Source organism: Sinocyclocheilus anshuiensis, unplaced genomic scaffold (assembly GCF_001515605.1).
Source record: "Sinocyclocheilus anshuiensis isolate Anshui unplaced genomic scaffold, SAMN03320099.WGS_v1.1 scaffold213, whole genome shotgun sequence".
Lineage (NCBI taxonomy): Eukaryota > Metazoa > Chordata > Actinopteri > Cypriniformes > Cyprinidae > Sinocyclocheilus > Sinocyclocheilus anshuiensis.
The window spans coordinates 413,338-433,164 of record NW_015540860.1 but is presented as its reverse complement, the minus strand read 5'-3'; the positions used below and the strand labels follow the sequence as shown (position 1 = coordinate 433,164).

Genomic DNA, 19,827 nt, shown 5'->3' with positions numbered 1-19,827 from the left:
TAAACACATTTCATTACACCAAATACACAAAATAATGTTCTTTTTAGCAACATCATATGACCCCTTTAAGTTTGCTCCGGTCGCTTGCGAGTCTCCACCATGTTGAATGGATTCTTCTGAACGTCGGTTAGAGCAACGAGGTGACGTCACTTTACGTCACTTAGTAAACTTAAAAATAATAATTTTAATAGAAGAGTTTACTCAAAACTGTTGAGTCACACAAAAATAAAACTAAATTCCTCGTTCAGAAAATGTAATTGTTATAAGTTGCATCAACGATTTAACAGACTTTAATTGCAGTGTTCTTAATCTTTATAAGTTAGTATTACTGTTCGGGTTTACAGTGCGTTTAAGGAAATGGGTAGGTGATGTGGGCTAGTAAACGTTTCTAGGGTAATTCCAGTCTTCAGTGTCACATGATCCTTCAGAAATCATTATAAAATGCTGATTTAAGAAACATTTCTTATTATCAATGTTGAGAACAGCTGTGCTGCTTAATTGTGTGTGTGTGTGTGTGTGTGTGTGTGGAATGAATAGAAACTTCAAAAGAAAAGCATTTATTTGAAAAAAAAAAAAATATTCTAACATTATAAATGTCCTTACTGTCAATTTTGATCAAGTTAACATGTCCTTGCAAATAAAAGCAGTAGTTATTGAGCAGTAGCGTATGTTTATAATATTGCTCAGCTCTGAAAAATGTATACAGCAAGATGTTGATCCTAGAGCAAAATTTTCCACAAGCCATCTTGATAACATGGGCCTGTCTGTTGACGGTCTCATTGGAAAAATTAGTACATTGTAAACATTTTTACAGTAATGTGCACAATTGTTCAGTAGTTAATATAGAAACTTGCTACCTGACATACAAATTAAAATTTTCCTCAGCAATCTCTATGAAATGAATTTACCCAGCAGTCATGAATGACTGGAAATGTCATGGAAATCATTTGTTCAAACATTAAGAGAATGCTGCAGGATGAATGGCAAAACATGCCAACCTTCGTAGCTATGCATAGATAGAATAAAGGGCATCTGTAGCCAACCTCTCCATCTTTCTGATTCATTTGTTTTTTCTGTTCTTTGATATTTGCTTACGAGTCATTGACAGTGTAAGTGGGTTTGGGTATTTGTGTAAATGATGCCTGAAATGTCCATTCATGTGGTGTTGTATGAACTATGACTTTTGGGATTTGTCTGGTCAGTGACATCTCCACCTAGATGCCAATAATGACAGTATTTCGCCAGTGTATTTTTTGATAAGTGGGCAGTTTGATCCCATTTGCGTAAGATAACGAATGTCTCTGAGAACAGAATTGATTCTTCTCTGTTTGAGCCATTCCTTTAATATTATATAAACTGAAAGACATCCAGGATTGCATAAACAGTTTAGATAAACAGATGTAGCTCAGAGGAACACAGAGTGGATTGTGGCAGCTGTATTTTACAGCACAGGCTGTCAAACAGCAGAAGACTCTTTTGAGTGGAATGTTTTGCTTAAACAAATCTGTTGTGCTTTGTTTAGACTTGCCTAAATATTGTACAGAGAAGTTAAAGGCAGTGGATCCTAATAGTTGTATTTCTCATCTATGATACATTAATAAATGTGTTTTAATTAGCTTTTGTGCATAGAGGGCTGTAAATAACGCTTTTTTTGTTTTCCTCTTGCTTTTTTGTTAGTTTGAATCAGCATTTGTCAGCACAAGTTCCTCTTCACAATCCAATCATGCCAAGAAGTGGATTAAGAAATTGCCAATTAACTGTATTGATTTCTCATAACTGTAAGTCTCACTGTGTGTAAGTGAGAACCATGTAATTAAATGGTGAAGCTGAGAGAGCATGTTAACAAACCAGCAGGCTGACAGTCACAAAACCTTAACACGCCACTGGAAAACAAGAGGGTATTGAAGTTTTTCTCAGTCATCTGATCACTCACAAAATGGGATTTAGTCCCGTGAAGCGGGAAAAAAAAATGGCATCACTCTTGTTCACGCTTATGCTATTTCAGTCTTTTTCAAACCAATTCTGTTTCTCTGTTCTCTTTTTCTGTTTCTTTCCATTTTTCTTGAGCAAACATTTGCATTATAAGGTGCTTTTCTTATCATTTACAGAATGAGCGTGTACAGGCTGTTGATTTAAATAAGAATCTTTGTAGTTGGGTTTTTTTTTTTTTTTCTAGTTTGGCAGCAGTGAATTCACATAACGGTTCAAAAAAGTTTTTTTTTTTTTTTGGTCATCTGTATTGTATTTAATTCACCCCAAAAATTTCAAATCTGCCTTTTTTTTACCCTCATGTTATTCCAAACCTGTATGGCTTATTTACTTCTGTGGAATATAAAAGATGATATTTTGAAGAATGTTGGTAACCAAACCAACAGAAGAAAAAGTTACACTGGGTTGGAACATCGTGAAGGTGAGTAAATCCTTTAAAAAAAAAAAGGTTCCTTTTAAGATTTTCTGTAGTTGTAGTTTCTAAAGTTGTATTTAATAACAACCTATGAATTGCACCTATTGGCCTCTGATTGAGGTTGATCCTTTCAATAAATCATCATTATGGTACTTACACAGTAAAATTGACAGTGTTAATTAAGCAGTTACACTCCATTTATTCTTAAGGAGTGTACACTTTCATTCAGACCACTGTGTACAACAAAGATGTTGGCAAAGTGAAGGTCCTTGTATCGCTGAGGTTAAGAGCAAGGCTGCTTAGCTAGTAGGTTCAACAGGTTCTGTACTGAATATAATGATGTATTGTCATTTCATGCAGACGTGATGTATTTTTGTGCATGTATGTGTATGTTTCTTGAGCCTGACAACATTTTTTAATAAATGTTTTAAATGTGACGTCGTTGATCTTGTTTTCTATTCTGTTTTTAAAACACCAAATGGGTTTTAAAATTAGATAATTTTTCTCTATTATAAATGTAAATGAACTCTACATAAGTGAAATATTAACACTAATCAGAGTAAATTTTCCTGCAGAGTTAAATTGTGGTAACACAGAACAGAGTTAATTTCCCCTAGTGTTAAACTCTGGTAACACTATTCAGTGTTGAGCAGTGTTAATTTTTTACTCAAAATGGAGTTAATTTAACTCTGAAAATTTAACACTATGACAAGAGTCAATTTATCACCAATTCTGAGTGGGACCAAATACACTCGGGCCGAGTGTTAAATTCAACTCTTATAGAGTTAATTTAACACTGCAAAATTTACTGTGTACATAATTCATAACCTATTGGTTTGCAGTAATGCAAATTGCGAGGATTTCCTTTGAAACATTTCTCTTATGTCACTGGTTTCTCATCCGAGAAACCTCACCCTTTCAGTTTTTTATATCCCATAAGGCAATTTGTCAGATTTAACTCCATTTAACGGGATTTGTGTAATTTTCTTTTTTCTTTCTTTTAAGTTTGCATAATTAGATGAGTCAGTGCTCTTAATAACTGCCAAATCAAGGTTGAGACAAAGATTGCTTGAAACAATATGTTCTTTAGCAAAGAGCAGAAGTGTGTGACCATTAATGACATTTGAGACAAAACGGGTTTGAGCTTTCAGCTAACACTGTGTTGACAGTAGATGCGAATGATGCGATGCAACAAAAGAGAATCCATTATAATCAGTGATTTTGGATGAGGTGCGGCAAAACCCCAACAGTAAACTGATGTCCTGTTCTATTTCTGACATACTCCAAGTGCTCACGCTACTTCTGACATGCATGACAAGTAAATTTGTGACGGTTGCAATTTTATACTTTATGCGTATACTTGACATATCTGCTATTATAACACCTCACAAAAATGCACAGAGCACACGTATCATTTGTGACACCCCTTAGAAGTAAAGTGTACATTGAAGTAAGTTGTGTGGGAATCTGTTCAGGGTGTGACCCTTAAAAAGAATGTTCCCACAGTCATTCCTGCCTCCTCTTGCTTATGGGTCATTGTCAGTATAGAGTGACAAACGTGTCCCTTGACTAGTTTCAGATGTGAAAGAGACCACATAAAAGACATCATAACCTAGTATGTACCGAAGGAATAACAAATGGTTTGGCTATTTTTTACGCATTTTTAAACAATTATTTGCTACTATCATAAAATTCATCTTTTATGAGAAATGATCACTGGTGGTTTTTCATCACATCAAATGATAATGAAGTCATCATGATGTTAAATACTTGCCATCAGCTTTTATAGGCAAAAATTTGCAATGCATTCATAACTTCTGCATTTTGTATGACAAACTCAACATTTTTTGAGAATGACCCTTGGCCTACCATAATGTTGAAACAACAGCATTTAGGCAGAGGGTGATTTAACTGCATTTGAACTGATTTAACTATATATTGGAACTGTATTTTGCTTCAGTGTGCGATGCCCTTTTTAGTGACTTGCTTTGAATTTCATGTGTGGTTGACCTTAAAAAATTACATGGAAAGCAGACAACCCAGGTCACATGATCTTGACCGCATGTCTTTTAAAATTTGGCTGACAATGTCCTTGATGGTGCCTTTTTTTGTCACAAGATAGTGGCTTTTGTAAGTGTCTCTTTTGTCAGATGGATCTATAACCTGTTTGATTCAGTCTATAAAGTTTACCCTTTATATTTATTTTTTTTAAGCTCTCTCCTCCACAGTTAAAGTTCCCCCAAAAATGAACATTTGTTTAACTAAAGTTTACCTGAAATTTAGCATTACATCACTTGCTCACTAGGGGATCCTCTGTAGTGAATGGGTGCTGTCAGAATGAGTCCAAACAGCTGATAAAAACATCACAATAATCCACAAGTATTCCACACGACTCCAGTCCATCAAACAGCATCTTGTGAAGCGAAAAGTTGTGTGTTTGTAAGAAACAAATCCGTCAAGGCATTTTAACTTTAAAGCCAATATTCTATAATAATGCTTGTTCCTCCACTCTAAAAGTCCATCCTCTGTTGTACTCTCACATCAGAATCCACTGACATATTGTGCATATTTCTCTCTTGTTTAAGATTTTTTACTGGAGAAAGAAATATTGTGGATAGAGAACTTTAAGTTAGTCTTTGAGGTTTGTTTATTACAGACACACCGCTGTTTCTTCATAAGACTTTTGTGATGTTGTATTGTGATGTTTTTATCAGCTGTTTGGACTCTCATTCTGACGGCACCCAGAGGATCCATTGGTGTGAAAGTAATGTAATACTAAATTTCACAGAATCTGTTCCAATGAGGAAATTAACTTATACATCTTGGATGGCCTGAGAGTGAGTACATTTCTAGTACTATTCCTTTAAAGTTTCATTTAGTGAAGTTCAGACTTAAAACACTGTTATTTTGACTTCAATCAGCCTGTTCTTACTGAACACCATTTAATCGTGCCACACCTCTTGAGATCTTTTATTTGATACACACCTCTATAAATTTGCGTTGCTGTGCTACAGTAAATCTGGGGCAGACTAGATTCAAGCCCTCACTGTTCTGCTGACAGAAGCTCTTCAGATCCCCCTGTTGAGTCAAATGCCCCCTTCTTTCCCGTGGGGTCCCTTTGTGTTTAATTGATGTGCATCCAAGAGACCCAGTAGATATATTCATTTCTAAAGGAATTTGTAATTCTTTGATATTCACTGCACAGAAACTCAATAGTTTGACCTGCACTCCCCTGTGGATGTGTGCTGTGATGCATAAATCTCCTCCTCTCGCAGGACCCTGGGCAACTGTCCTGTGGTGTCAGGCTCCTACAGTGCAGTGCTATTGTCACTAATCTCACCTCACCACTGAGAGGGCTAATTAAACCGCATATTTGAGTGAATTAGCTGGTAAGGAAGAATGTGTTGTCATGGGTGTGGAAAGGTCGCCTCTTTCTGGGGGGGAACCAGGCATGTAATTTAAGTGAAAAACAAGAATAATGACCGCAGGTTTATTTATTTTATTTTTTTTACTTTTTAATGGCAAGACCAACAAATATAAAGTAATTTATATAATAGTTTATACAGATTCATTTATACTATTTGAAAAATTTCAGTGTTAATGAAGAATGATGACTGAGGGCAAATGATTACGTTTTAATGGCAAAGAACAACAAATATAAATGTTTTTATAAGTGTTATTCATTGTTTATATACTATTACAAAAATTATTACCACTTTGAATTGGCTTTTATATTTATACATTCTGTTTTCATTTTAATTTAGTTCATGTTTTTGTAATTTTGTCGTGCATTTCATTCATATTTTTTTTTCATAATTTAACTAGCCTACTTCTGCTGATTTCAATTTGTTTTGCAACATTTAATAATTTAAGTTTTCATCTAATATTTATATTGTATTCCTTTATTTTAATTACCGATAACTATTTTAATAGTCTGTTTTAGTTAACCGTAACAACACTGAAATTAGTGAATGTGAATGATTATGAAGAAAAAAATATTGTTTTAATGTTCTTTGTTAAATGTTATTGTATAAATAGTTTCTCGTTTTACTTATGAACAATATACAATATTACAATAAAGCCAAAACAGAACAGATTATTCAAATATTATTTGAAGAATATTTAGTTATATTATATTAAGGTACAGTTATATTTTTAGTACAAAATGTTTTTTTTCTATCTGATATTATAATATTACAGAAACATTTCCGGTTGAAGCCAGAATTAGTTCTACAGCAATTTTCCCAATAAATATTAAAAACCGAAAGCTGACAATAGTGCCAGACAACCAGTGAGTGAGTTAAGGACAACAGTAGCGATAACAATTCCCTTGAAAGATGCAAAGTGTATATTGACTATTTATATGTACCTTGCACATCATATTTCTTACTGTTAAAATATGTTTTGTAAGATTTTTATTTTCTCTGTAGCACCCTCTTGTGGACACTTAGGGGCTTCTTGGACCCTAATTTTAAAACCTTTGACTCAGGGAAGAGTAAGTCACATTATTCAGCATGATCTTAGCAAGACTTGAGAGGAAGTTTGGGAATGTATAAATGCGGAGTTTGAGAATGTGAGTAAAATCTGATGAGTTTTATTTGTCACGAATGACAAGTTCCTCTAAACAAGCTAATGACAGAGAACTAGTTAGTTCAATCAAGTCTCTGGATTGATTGTCAGACCAGGGGGCTGTTTCATAAAACTAGTTTACCAAATAAGCCAGGCTTATTTCAGTTAGTCTGACTTATTTTGAACCAAATCAACTGACAAAAGAAGTCAGACTAAGGGTGCTTTCACACTAGCACTTTTGGTGCGCACCCGGGTTCGATTGACGTCAGAGTTCGGTTCGTTTGGATGATGTGAACGCTGTCTTCCGAACTCGGGTGCGCACCCGCGAACCGTACCCGGGTCCACTTAAAAAGGGTGGTCTGGGGTATGGTTCATGTGAACTCTGGTACGGTTCGCTGCTGATGTGAACGCAATCGTACCAAATCGTGGAAGTGAACCGCTATTAATGACGTATTATTTGATAAAAATGTGTGTTTGTGTGTGTGTTTCACTCACTTTCCTGACGAGCGTGACTGACGCACTGAAAACCGAGAGCTGTATATCTAATTTCTGTTTGCCTTCAGCGTTCTTTAGAGCATTTGCAGTACATTCGTAAGACAGATGTAAGTGCCATTATGTACTGAAGCTTTGGAAACAAAACGAAAAGTTCAAAAACGTAAATATATAAAAGTGCAGAGAGCAATGTTATGCATTTGCCGCCTTCTCCTGCGCCGTCGTTACTAAGCAACGGGGTAAACAGCTGCTGGCTTGATGACGCAAACGAAACGCGGTTCGGACCCAAATAAAATCATATGAACGCAGTCCAGCGGGGCAGGGGGAGCGGGGAGCAATCGAACCCGGGTTCGGACCAGGCAAGCGAACCAAGTGTGAAAGCACCCAAACTGAAATAAACCTGGCTTATTTGGTAAACTTGTTTTATATGAAACAGCCCCCAGCTCTCGTTTCAGTTCCATGAACATTGGATGGTTGACCTTTGATCATGGGGAAAAAACAACAACATTATACCGTTCAAAAGTGTGGTGTCAACATTTTAGTTAATTTTTTTCAAGAAATTTGATTTTTTTTTTCAACAAGGACACATTAAATTGACAGTAAAGATAGTCTCTACTTCATTTATAATTTGTTTTAAAAGATGATTTATATTTCAAATAAATGCTGTATTTTAACCTTCTAATCATCAAAGAATCCTGAGGACTGCTGAAAATTCAGTTTTGCCATCACAGGAATAAATTAAATTTTAAAAATATTAAAATAGAAAACTGATCTTTTAAATTTGAATAATTATTACTACACATTATTACTGCTTTTACCTTATTTTTGATCAAATAAATGCAGCTTTGGTGAACATAAAAAAATTAATATTTATGGATCTTATGGAAAGCCCAAATGTTTTGTATTGCACATACTTTTGGCTTCTCAGAAAAATATACAGTGGCCCAAAAAAGTATCTGGACACTTAAGTCACACATACTATGTATGAATTGTCTTTGTGACTGAGTTTGACACATCTGAATTCCCATATGAGACAAGTGAAACTTTTAACATTCACATAATACTAAATGTGTATGCAATGAACTGTCATATTCTGTCAATCGCTCTCAGTGGCCTTCACGACCAAACGTCTGACTAGCAGATGTTTCCTCATAAAGGCTGCAGCAGAAATGGGCTCAGTGTGTTTTGCCTATAATTAGGGATGCACAATATTGGATTTTGCCGATATTTTTCAACTCATTTTGACTGATACCGATACCGATACCGATATATTTCCTTTTGTTTGGAAACAACACCAAGTCTCTCCTGTGCAGAAATTATAAGCAAAATATTTTTAATTTTGGTTGGTTTTTAACAAGAACTTATTTGTTAGAATTAAATAAACAACAATGTTTTTTGACAGTACATTGAAGCTTTAACTATAGCCTAAATAAACTATGAATCAATCGCTAAATCTGTCACGTTGCACACACACGAGGGACGAGGAGACGCTGGAGAATATGTTGACAGGACTTTATTTGCATGAACCACCGAGGAACCAAGGGAGACGAACACAGGAAGACGTTCTCAGGTAGACGTACAACAGCGGACCGAGAACTTGGGACTGGGAACACATTTTATACACACACACAGGAGGAGGGGATGACGAGACACACCTGGGAGCAATAAAACCAAGGGAAACACCTGGGACAAATGAAATAAACTAATCAGGACAGGAACAGGAAACTAACCAAATAAGGGCATGGGAAGGCACATGGGGAGCAGGACACACACAAAACATGGAACAGAGTCTGACAAAATCAGTATATATAAAATTAATTTTCAAGTGTCATGTTTGATTTTTTTTGTAAGCTATAGCTTCTGACCTTTAAATCAAAACATACTCATTATTTTATGACATCAATTACTGCTTCATTTATTCAGAAACACAGTCTAAATGTTATTTTGGTTGGCTATTTTACTTTTAATTTAATTAGAAGTAGGCCAACAGCGCCCCCTACAGATTAAAACTCCTTACCGAACGGGCTTTAGTACCCGGGGGAGGCTGTCGCTGCTGCCACGGTTTACTCTATCATACACCGAACACGTCATTCTGTACGTGCTTTCACAGATTAAATGCAGCGATCCAAAACAATCAATCTAATCATCATTCAGACAAAAATTTGCTTCAAGAATGAGCCATACTGCTGACATGATCTAATCACTAGCACACCCTGAGCACATGTGGGTTTAAGGTATTCCTCTTATCGGCAAGACATACAGTATCGGCATAATGTTTCATATCGGGCCGATGCAGATATTTACATTTAAAGCCATTATCGGCCGATTCCGATATCAGTCCGATAATATTGTGCATCCCTACCTATAATATATGTGCTTTGGAAGAAGTTGGATGTCTAGGTTTAACCTTTTAAACATCAGTAAGCTGTAATTATGAGATAATGGGATTGTTAAAGGTGACCAAAATGAAGTATGTGCTTCACATGCTAGTCACCAGTACAGCAACAGACAATGTTGTGGGAATATTACAAAACATTCTGTCTGGAGTTTTCTTCCCACAATAAAAGTCTGTTGTCTCTTCACAATCTTTAAAGCACCTCAAGTTCTTCCTTAAATCTCCTCCTCATGGTGTCCTAAAGCTGTTTTGAGTTTGGTGGTTTAGTCTTGCTCCAGTAATAATTGTTTCCCAGTGAGATGATGATCTCCAGGACAGGTTTAAGGTTTCTATTTTGAAGTCCAGTATTGATATTACATACCCAGCTCACCTCAGTTAGCCAAATATTTTTGTGGCCCTGAATTTTTTTTTTTTACCTCAGGCTCTTGCCAGATCTGCGTGGATGCCTTGTTTGTGAAGTTTGAGTTGTTGGATTTGTTGTTTAGCTGCCTGTCATGTAATCAAATGGATCTGCTTCTGTTTGAAATCAGGACTAAATCTGCTCAGACAAACCGTGTGTGACAGCAGTATCTGTGGATGGATCTGTCCTGCTGTGTTTTGGAATGTCCGCTGATGATCACATTACGAGGACATGTATTATACCTGATGGGTCATGACTAACAGCAGTAAAGCTGAATGTTGATATAAACTGACGGCTCACTTTGTTTGTCTACGTGCCCACAGGCAGACACACACACACTGTTGTACACATGTAGACAACACACAGCCAGATATCTCTGATCAGTGGAATTATTTTAAGAAAATGTGCTCAAGTTCATATATTCAGAGTTTATTTATTTAAATGAATGTCTCAACATTTGTCTGCCAGATCATTTGGTGCAGCATTCAGACAAGATCCCATTTAGTTTTAGTCATATATTTAGTCACTTTCAGTTTCAGAAGGATGCCCAAGCTTCTACTTCACAACAACTGTGCAGAGGACATGATTTTACCCATAACTCCATGTGGCAAAGAGTAGATTCGCATGAGGAGGTCCATAAGGTGCTGTTTGAGATTGGGTCTTCATGTGCAGTAACATTTACTGTTATTCAGCAAATTTTGCGCACAAACTCCAATCAGTTTAGGAATATTTTGAGACAAAAAAAAATTCCCACACAGATTTCGCTGCTGATTCAGGTCCTCCATTCTAATTGAGTTCTCGTGAAAAGGGAAGACGTGGTAGTGATGAATCACTGATTCTGTCTGTGAAAGTTTTCAGAATTCAAGCCCGGTTTAAACGAGTACAAGGATGAGTACAAATAATTGTCTGTGGCAATCAACTGCATGCTAAAAATGTTGTTGGTAGAGCTTAACTTGTTTTAAACTGATGATATTTGTTTAAGCTTTGCTTATAGGCAAGCACATTCAAAATATCAACATGCTAATTAAACAACATACTTTGAATAATCAAATAGAAATGTTTGTGGCAAAATGGCTTGTGATTTGTATTTTGGCTGCTAATTAATGCCTGTCTCCTCTATCGTTCTTTTTGTCAACCCTCATTCCTTTTCCATTTCCCTACCTCTTTTCTTCTATCTTTCTCTTTTCCACCCTCTCTCTATCAAGTCAAGTCAAGTCAAGTCACCTTTATTTATATAGCGCTTTATCCTTCTCTTCTCCCAGTTTAACCCCTCCCACACAGATGCTTCCGGCCGACCTGATTGGTGGGAGTGATGTGTGAACTAGGTACTCATTTCTTTACTGTCCCCAGCTGCACTAGGACACCTGCTTTCCAAATAAAAATCAATAGAATGTCACAGAGATATCTATTATCAACTCTACTTGCTCAGTAAAATGTAAATAATACTTTTGATTTAAAATCTGTGTAAAGGCAATTCAAAGAATCGTTTCTAAACACATTATGAATGTTAGAAATATATTGCTGAAAACACATTACAAAGACTGTGAAATTGTGGATTTAGACCATTAAACAGTTTTTCACCATTTTTTGTCCCTAACACTATAATAACTGGAGCGCATTAGCATCAGTGGTTTGCCCGCTCGATCGCGAGTTACTGTCTTTACCGTTATTTACTACAGCCTACAGTTTGCTAGTTAGCTATGCCTTCGTCACGTAAATGCATATTACCTGGTTGGTTCAGGTTGTAGCGGTATTTAACAGTTGAGAGAGGTGGCAGCTTTCCTGTCAGTGGGTGTGGTTTCAGTGCAGACAGCGGTCACGCGTTTTAGGCGTGTATTTTTTCAAGATTTTAATAACTTATTTTATTTACTTGGCTATTTTATCATTTGGCTGGGTGGTTAATAACACATTTATCTGTGGTGTGACAAACTCGGAACACATTTAATATTGCTTTACGCAGACTTTAAGACAACAGCAACTCTTTAAGGCAATATCTAAAATGATAGTAAATGTGAGATCACAATTGACCATTAATTTAAAGATTAAATTTTTTGCCATTTTAAGTATTTAGACCGAAAGCGAAGTGGGAGAGAGCGAGGGGGCGGGGGATTGGGAAAGGTTCGCGAGGCGAAACTCGAACTCAGGACGCCCGAAGCTCAATGGCGCTGTAAGTCGGCTTGCTGCCCACGAGGCTATTGGCGCTGACACAATTGATCATATTATTAAAAAAAAGGTTGTTCCAAGAAAATATCTTCATATATTAGACATAATGGCAATGTTATGATTTTAAAGGGATAGTTCACCCAAAAATGAAAATTCAGTCATTATTTACCACACTGCCACGCGGATACGCTGTTTACGCCATTTACGCTTTGATTTGAACGAAAACAACATATCCGCGTGGCACAGCTGACACAAAACAGCATACGCAATTTACGTTCAGTTGATACTCTTCAAAATGGCGTTAAGGTGACACGGAGGAGACGAATTGTTGAATAAAGTCGTTTTTTTTTTCTTTTGCTCACAAAAAGTATTCTCGTAGATTTGTAAAATTACGGTTGAACACCTGATGTCACATGGATTATTTTACCGATCTCCTTGCTACGTTTCTGGATGTTGATCATGTAAGGACCCTTGCTGTCTATGGGAGGTCAGAAAGCTCTCCGATTCCATCAAAAATATCTTAATTTATGTTCCGAAGATGAACGGAGGTCTTACGGGTTTGGAACAACATGAGGGTGAGTAATTAATGGCAGAATTTTCATTTTTGGGTGAACTATCCCTTTAAATTATGAGAATGAAATTAAAGTTCCATTTTGGTTTTAATGAATTGAAGGCAAACTGACAATCAAGCGTTAAAAAGTGTTTAAAATATGTCTGACCGGTTATATGGTGGTTGAATGAATGAATGAATGAGGAAATAAAAAAAAAAGTAATATAACACCGTGTCCTAACCATGTTGGATGCAAAACTATAATAACTGATCATAATACTAATCTATTATAATCTAATAATCTATTAACATTCTACTAAATATCTGATCTACATCCAAATCAACCAAGTCAATGTCAAAATATCTTGACGTTTTGTGACTGTGGCTAGTTTGGACACGTGTAGGAGTCTGGCACGGCATGTGTAGCACTTAGGGGGGTTTTGTGGACCCAGATGGCTTTTAGATACCAAGCAGATGTGATTGTCCTGGAGTTCAAGGCTGCTGCAGGATCATGGGCGATATTAGGGGGATGCAGCCGTTGGTGGTGCACTGACGCATCTAATCACTGTCATTAATAGGGAGGGTGCTGGCCCGAGGCCACAGGAAAAGTAAACAGGACTTGATGGTTACCAAAATCAACAGTGTCCGCTGATAAAGCGTTTTGACCTTCACCAGTCACTCGCTGTCTTTCTTTCGCTTCTCACCTATCCCATCTTCATCATCCTATCCCCCCCTCATTTCTCTGTCCTCCAACTTTCTTTTTTCATCTCCTTAAACTTTATTTTTTACCTCACCACATTTTTCAAAAATACTCTTTTGCTTGTGTCCATAAATGTAGATGTTTGATCACGCATCATTGTTATGTAAGTGGTCGTTTGAGTCCAAAACCACACTGTAAAGTGTGGGATGTGATTTTTATAAACCGTTATTCATTTGATTAATGGTCTCAGATCTGGATTTGCTTTAAGTTTACATTTCATTGCATAATTTATTAATCCGTTCATTCTGCCTTTGCCTCCATAAAATGAGTGTGAAGTACTGAAGTAGTTTTTATGTAACAAAAAAACGAAGGGATTATTTTTAGGTAATTATATTGGTTTATGACTATATGGATTATCATTTTATTTTGTGGAATGATTACAGGAAGTCTTCAGATGAGCACTTTCATTTCATTATTCATTCATGAATAACATTGCTCTGTTTTCTAACCCCAGATGACCTGGCTGGCCAATTAGTGGAGCATGAGAATGTGCTGACAGCCAGAGCAGCAGTGTTTCTACCAGAGCGTGAGAGGGAGTGGAGGAGAGGAACAGATCCAGAGGGAGAGGAGGAGGAAGAGGCAGAGGAGCAAAGGGGAGGAATGGGTGTTGGTAAAAACACCACCTCCAAATCCATGGACTCCGCCGCAGAGCCTGGCAAATATGAAGAGGAGAACAAACACAGTGCACACTCCTATCCCATCCCAGTGAGTGTGTGTTTGTCTGTGTGGAATGTTGCTAATCATAGGGTCAGAAACAATGCCTTCTAGCCTGTTATTACAGTGACTCTACAGGACACTGTGGTCACGTGTACTTTAAGCAGGACAGTGTGGTGTGTAAATTGCAACTTTAAATATGTGCCATTTAAAAGCTGGATTTTCAGAATTTTCTGTTTCAAGTCTCCGTAAGCTACAAGGAATGACAAACAACTTATTTATAGTCATGGTATGCATAAGGTTTCTTTTGAAGATACACACTCAGGTCATAAATATAATGGTGACACTTCACAGTAGGGTTGTAAATACACTACTTTTCATATGTTTAGGGTTTATTGCAGCAAGGATACATTAAAGTGATCAAAAGTGAGAGGAAAGACATTTATGATGGTATAAATAAATGCTGTTCTGTTTCAAATAAATGCTGTTCTTTTGATCAAAGAATTCTAAAGAAAGTGTCACAGTTTCCACAAAAATAGTAAGCAGCACATCTGTTTTCAACAGTGATAATAATATGAAATGTTTCTTGAGCAGCATATTAGAATGATTTCTGAAGGATCATGTGACACTATAGACTGGAGTAATGGCTTCTGAAAAATCAGATTTACCATCACAGGAAAAAAATTACATTTGAAAAATAATTCTAATAGAAAACATTTATTGTAGTTGTATGCAATATTACTGTTTTTACTGTATTTTGGTCAAATAAATGCAGGCTTGGTGAGCCTTGGAACTATCCATTTTATCATAATACATTTTTAATACGGCAACATTTCAAGTTGTATTATAAAATTACATTAATCTATTATGAACTAACAGCAAAGAATAATCTCTTTATAAATTAACATTGTAAACGTTATAAACATTACCATTAATAAATGCTTAAATAATTCTACCCAATTTTAACAAATAATATATTGTAAAACATTACTAGTTTAATTTACAGTTTGTTTGTGTTTGTAACATGTGAGTACCTCATGTTTGCATTATCTCACCACTGCAGGAAATGTTTTTCTAAAGATGAAACAAACCGATCAACCTATAAGCAGCTGCTGATTTTTGATAGTGTTTTTGTTGCTAGGCATGCATATTTAAACAAAGCATGTCAAGAGATTAGAGACATGCTGTTAGAAATTATTTTTTTAAAGTGTCTTTTTTTCGCAGAAGTGACCCTTTATCAGTCAGTTCATTATGGTCTGCTCTCTGTAACTTTGTCTGTGTCAAGACTCAAGTCTTCCTTAGTTATGCCTAACACTCCCTTAAATGCAATTACTTATTGTAACATTTATGTGTATTATATCATTCTTTTAAATTGATGATGAATTATTAGTGACGCGTGTTCTTTTCTAGTCCCCTTGCTGAGTAATTTCTGTATATAATAATTGTTTGAGGTTGTTTGAAAGACCGTTTTGCAGCCATCTAAATCTTCCGTCTAGTATGATGTATTTAGAAACCACCAAAAACTCCACTACTTTAAAGCTAATCCTCATGTAATCCTTGTTTTGGTGAACTCTTCCCTACACGAGTGTGGTCACTTACTGTATCCTCATAACCCTGTCTCTGAGAGCCCTGGTGAACTTTAGTGGACTGATGTGGACTGATATGTGTTGCCAGTGAGGGGATGTAATATCATGATGTAAGGTAAAACTATGCGCTTGTCACTGAAACCCTGGCATTTGAATTTGGCAAATAGAACCAAAGCAAAGCTCCTGGAAGCTGTGCCAAACTCACTTACATAATGTTTGATTTCTTGCCAAGATGCCCGCATTCAATTTTATCCTTTGTCATGACAGTAGACGGGTTTGCAAGTAGTGTCACCAGTTTTTTTATTTTGTTACTTGTAAATATGTGATGTTTGCACATTTCTGTGTATTTGACAGGTGGTTAATGGTGTCGTGCAGACCCCTGGAGATCAGGACGCAGAGGACACGCAACTCATGGCCATTTATGCAAAAGACAGCCAGACTGAGGACAAAGTGAGTTTTTTGTAACTCTTTTAGTACTGTTAGAAATTACATACTTCACCTTTAAATCAAGGGGCTGCTCGTACCAGTCATGCTTATCCGTGTTAAGCCCTGTTCTGTAATGGCTCAGTCATTATGACTCGACACTTTTCCCCCACAGAGGGAATGGGATTTGGGAGGTCACAACAACCAGTGGAATTTCCTCAGTGTTCGCCTCTAATACAGCGATGCTGATGCAACATTTTCATTTTTTTGATTCATTTTTTTAGTCTGTCTCTCTGGTTCTGTGTTCTCACTAATATTTGTCAGAAATGAGAATTATTTAACTGGTAGTTGAATTGTTGTAACAAATAACTGTTGCATCTCAGAATAAAACTTTGAAAAACATAGACAAGACTTTTATGGCTATAGTGTATCTTTGCACTGTTTTAATTAGTCGAATTGTTAAAACAAGTATGTATTTTCCATTACAACATATTTAAGATGTAACAGAATAACTCTCATAGTAATGTCTTCTATCAATTTGGAGCTTATTTAGCAGTTTGAGTTAATTTCAGGATAATTGCATATAGAGGAACTGATTTCCTGCAGATGCCGTTTGAATTGCCAGCAGTTTTGCTGTGTGTGTGCGCGTGTTTGTGTGCTGATGCTGTTTATAGAGTATAGCTCTCACTCAACTTCTCTGTAATAGAGATTGGTTACCATAGGCCTGCTGATGCCGTTTGAATTGCCAGCAGTTTTGCTGTGTGTGTGCGCGTGTTTGTGTGCTGATGCTGTTTATAGAGTATAGCTCTCACTCAACTTCTCTGTAATAGAGATTGGTTACCATAGGAACAGCCCAGAGCCTGAATCCCATGTGTCTTGTGTTTCCTCTCCCGTTCAGTGCTCCATATCAGAGACTGTGGACAGTACAGACAGCATAGACGCCAGGAGAATGGACATGATATACACCATAGAGGACACACCACCTTGGTACCTGTGTGTGTTCCTAGGTTTACAGGTACAAACACATGCACAGCCACATGTTGACATACTGGCTTGAGCATTCAAGTGTAGTGTGATGTGCCCCAGATGTTTAAGATATTCATATACCAACAATGACTCAACTAAGGGTTTATAGCAGTGACTAGATCTAGAATTTACAGAAGCAACGCTCGAGTTTGAAGCAGTAACCCTCATCTTTACAGCAGTGACCTCTGAGTTAGAACAAGTGGCCACTGAGTTTGAAGCAGTGGCCTCCAACTTTACAGCAATGAATTCAAATCGCTGACTCTAAACTTTCAGCAGTGAAACTAAACTTTACAGCAGTGACCCTCAACTTTACAGTAGTGACACTTATCTTTACAGCATTGAACATCGAGTATGAAGCAGTGGCCCTTAACTTTACAGCAGTGAAACCTTGACTTGGAAGCAGTAACACTCAACTTTACAGCAATGACATTCAACTTTACAGAAGTGACACTCGTCTTTACGGCATTGACCATCAAGCTTGAAGCAGTGGCCCTTAACTTTACAGCAGTGAAACCTTGACTTGGAAGCAGTAACACTCAACTTTACAGCAGTGACCCTTGACTTTAAATCAATGAATCCTAGACTTAGAAATCTAGACTTTACAGCAGTGAAACTAAACTTTGAAGTAGTGACCCTCGACTTTAAAACACTGGCCCTCAACTTTCACTACTGTGAACTCTGGCTTGGAAACAGTAACACTCAACTTTACATCAATGACCCTCAACTTTACAGCAGTGACACTCATCTTTACAGCATTGACCATCAAGTTTGAAACAGTGACCATTAACTTTACAGCAGTGAAACCTTGACTTTGGAAGCAGGGTGCTTAACTTTAGAGCAGTAACATTCAGTCTTACAGCAGTGACCCTCAACTTCACAGCAGTTAATTTTGGATTTTAAAGCAATGAGCCTCAACTTTATTGAAGTGACCTTGGACTTTATAGCAGAGACCCTAGATTTTAAAGTCTAGTTTCACTGCTGAAAGTTGAGGGTGACTGTTTCAAAGCACTGACACTCAACTTGAAGCAATGGCCCTATAATTTACAGCAGTGACCCTTGACATTGAAGCAGACTAGCGATTTGATGTTCTCCTTTACAGAGATAACAGAGATAAAAATACTGGTATTTTTTCTTTCCACACCATTCTTCCTCAGCACTATCTTACCTGCTTCAGTGGAACTATTGCTGTGCCCTTCCTGCTTGCTGAAGCCATGTGTGTGGGATTTGACCAATGGGCAACCAGTCAGCTGATTGGCACCATTTTCTTTTGTGTGGGCATCACCACCCTGCTGCAGACCACCCTTGGCTGCCGGCAAGTGTGTGTGTGTGTGTGTGTGTTTGTGTGTGTGTGTGTGTGTGTGTGTGTGTGTGTGTGTGTGTATGTTAAAGCAAGATTTAGAATGTGTTCCAGACACATTGTGCCATGGTGACAATGCAAGATACAGGTTCGCATTCAGCCTGCATGGTGAATCCCAAGCAATGCTCCACTGTCAGTGGAGTTTAATTAACTTACAAGTAAGCTCAACAGTTTACTTATACCTTATATAACTTTTTTTCAGAACCCTTTATTCTGATCAAAATATATAAAAGAATTCAGTCTATGGCAGAAATCCATGTTGTAGTGTTATGTGTGTGGGTGGTTTTATTGATTACTTTCAGGATGTTAGATTCAGGCTTAGTTTGCAAGTGCACTTAAGTTCAGCAAGTACTGCTTCTACTTCACACTCCTTTTGTTCACTTCCAGAAAATATGGTAGAGAAGATGATAACATCTAGAACATTCTGACCACAGTAAAGACAGCTGTGGAGAATCTCGGCTTGTCATCTTAATAGAAATTATGTAGTGATTGTGGGATATTTTTCAGCCAAGCTGTGTATAAAAAATTGAATGCCTGTTCACAATGTAAGAACATTATTAGCACATTGTGATGTACAGATTATGTTGTACATTGCATCACTCTGCCTCACAATGGTGAACTTTCCATATTTGTTTTTGCACAAAAATGGCTTAAAAGAACATCTTTTTTGTTTTTTACCACATTGTTATTTATTTATTTATTTTATTGTCAGGTGTTTTTTTTTTTTCAGTTGTTCCTGCACCTTACAGTACATTCTGTTATTTTGCTCTCTTAAAGGTCCCATATTTTACACCTTTCTGGAGTTTTATTTTAGGTTTTGATGTCCTTAAGAATATATATTTGCGGTGCCAAAAACCAAAAACCATCTCGATATATTTTTACAGCTCCTTTCTCAGCAGCTCTGCTGAGAACAGGTCGATGGCCTGTCTAATTATTATTCATGAGCCTCTCTTCTGATTGGCCTGTTGTTTTCTGAGAGACGCATGGCCAGGCCAACCACAGGTAACTAGGGTCACAGCGCTAGCTGGAGGCAGCAAAACAAAGGGGA

General features: G+C 37.0%; 1 protein-coding gene across 4 annotated transcripts in view; it reads left to right on the top strand.

Moving 5' to 3' along the window:
• The window catches only part of LOC107687958 (solute carrier family 23 member 2-like), a 34,071-nt gene that overhangs the window by 3,910 nt on the left and 10,334 nt on the right, over positions 1 to 19,827 (top strand). The window contains exons 2-7 of one of the 4 annotated variants that reach the window (XM_016485452.1): positions 2,376 to 2,410; positions 11,523 to 11,585; positions 14,188 to 14,438; positions 16,328 to 16,423; positions 17,295 to 17,411; positions 18,577 to 18,734. In XM_016485452.1, the coding sequence (XP_016340938.1) occupies positions 11,573 to 11,585; positions 14,188 to 14,438; positions 16,328 to 16,423; positions 17,295 to 17,411; positions 18,577 to 18,734 (635 nt within the window). In that variant the 5' untranslated portion in view covers positions 2,376 to 2,410; positions 11,523 to 11,572. The remainder of the gene's footprint in view (positions 1 to 2,375; positions 2,411 to 11,522; positions 11,586 to 14,187; positions 14,439 to 16,327; positions 16,424 to 17,294; positions 17,412 to 18,576; positions 18,735 to 19,827) is intronic. The other 3 variants (XM_016485453.1, XM_016485454.1, XM_016485456.1) reach the window with 3 other exon arrangements.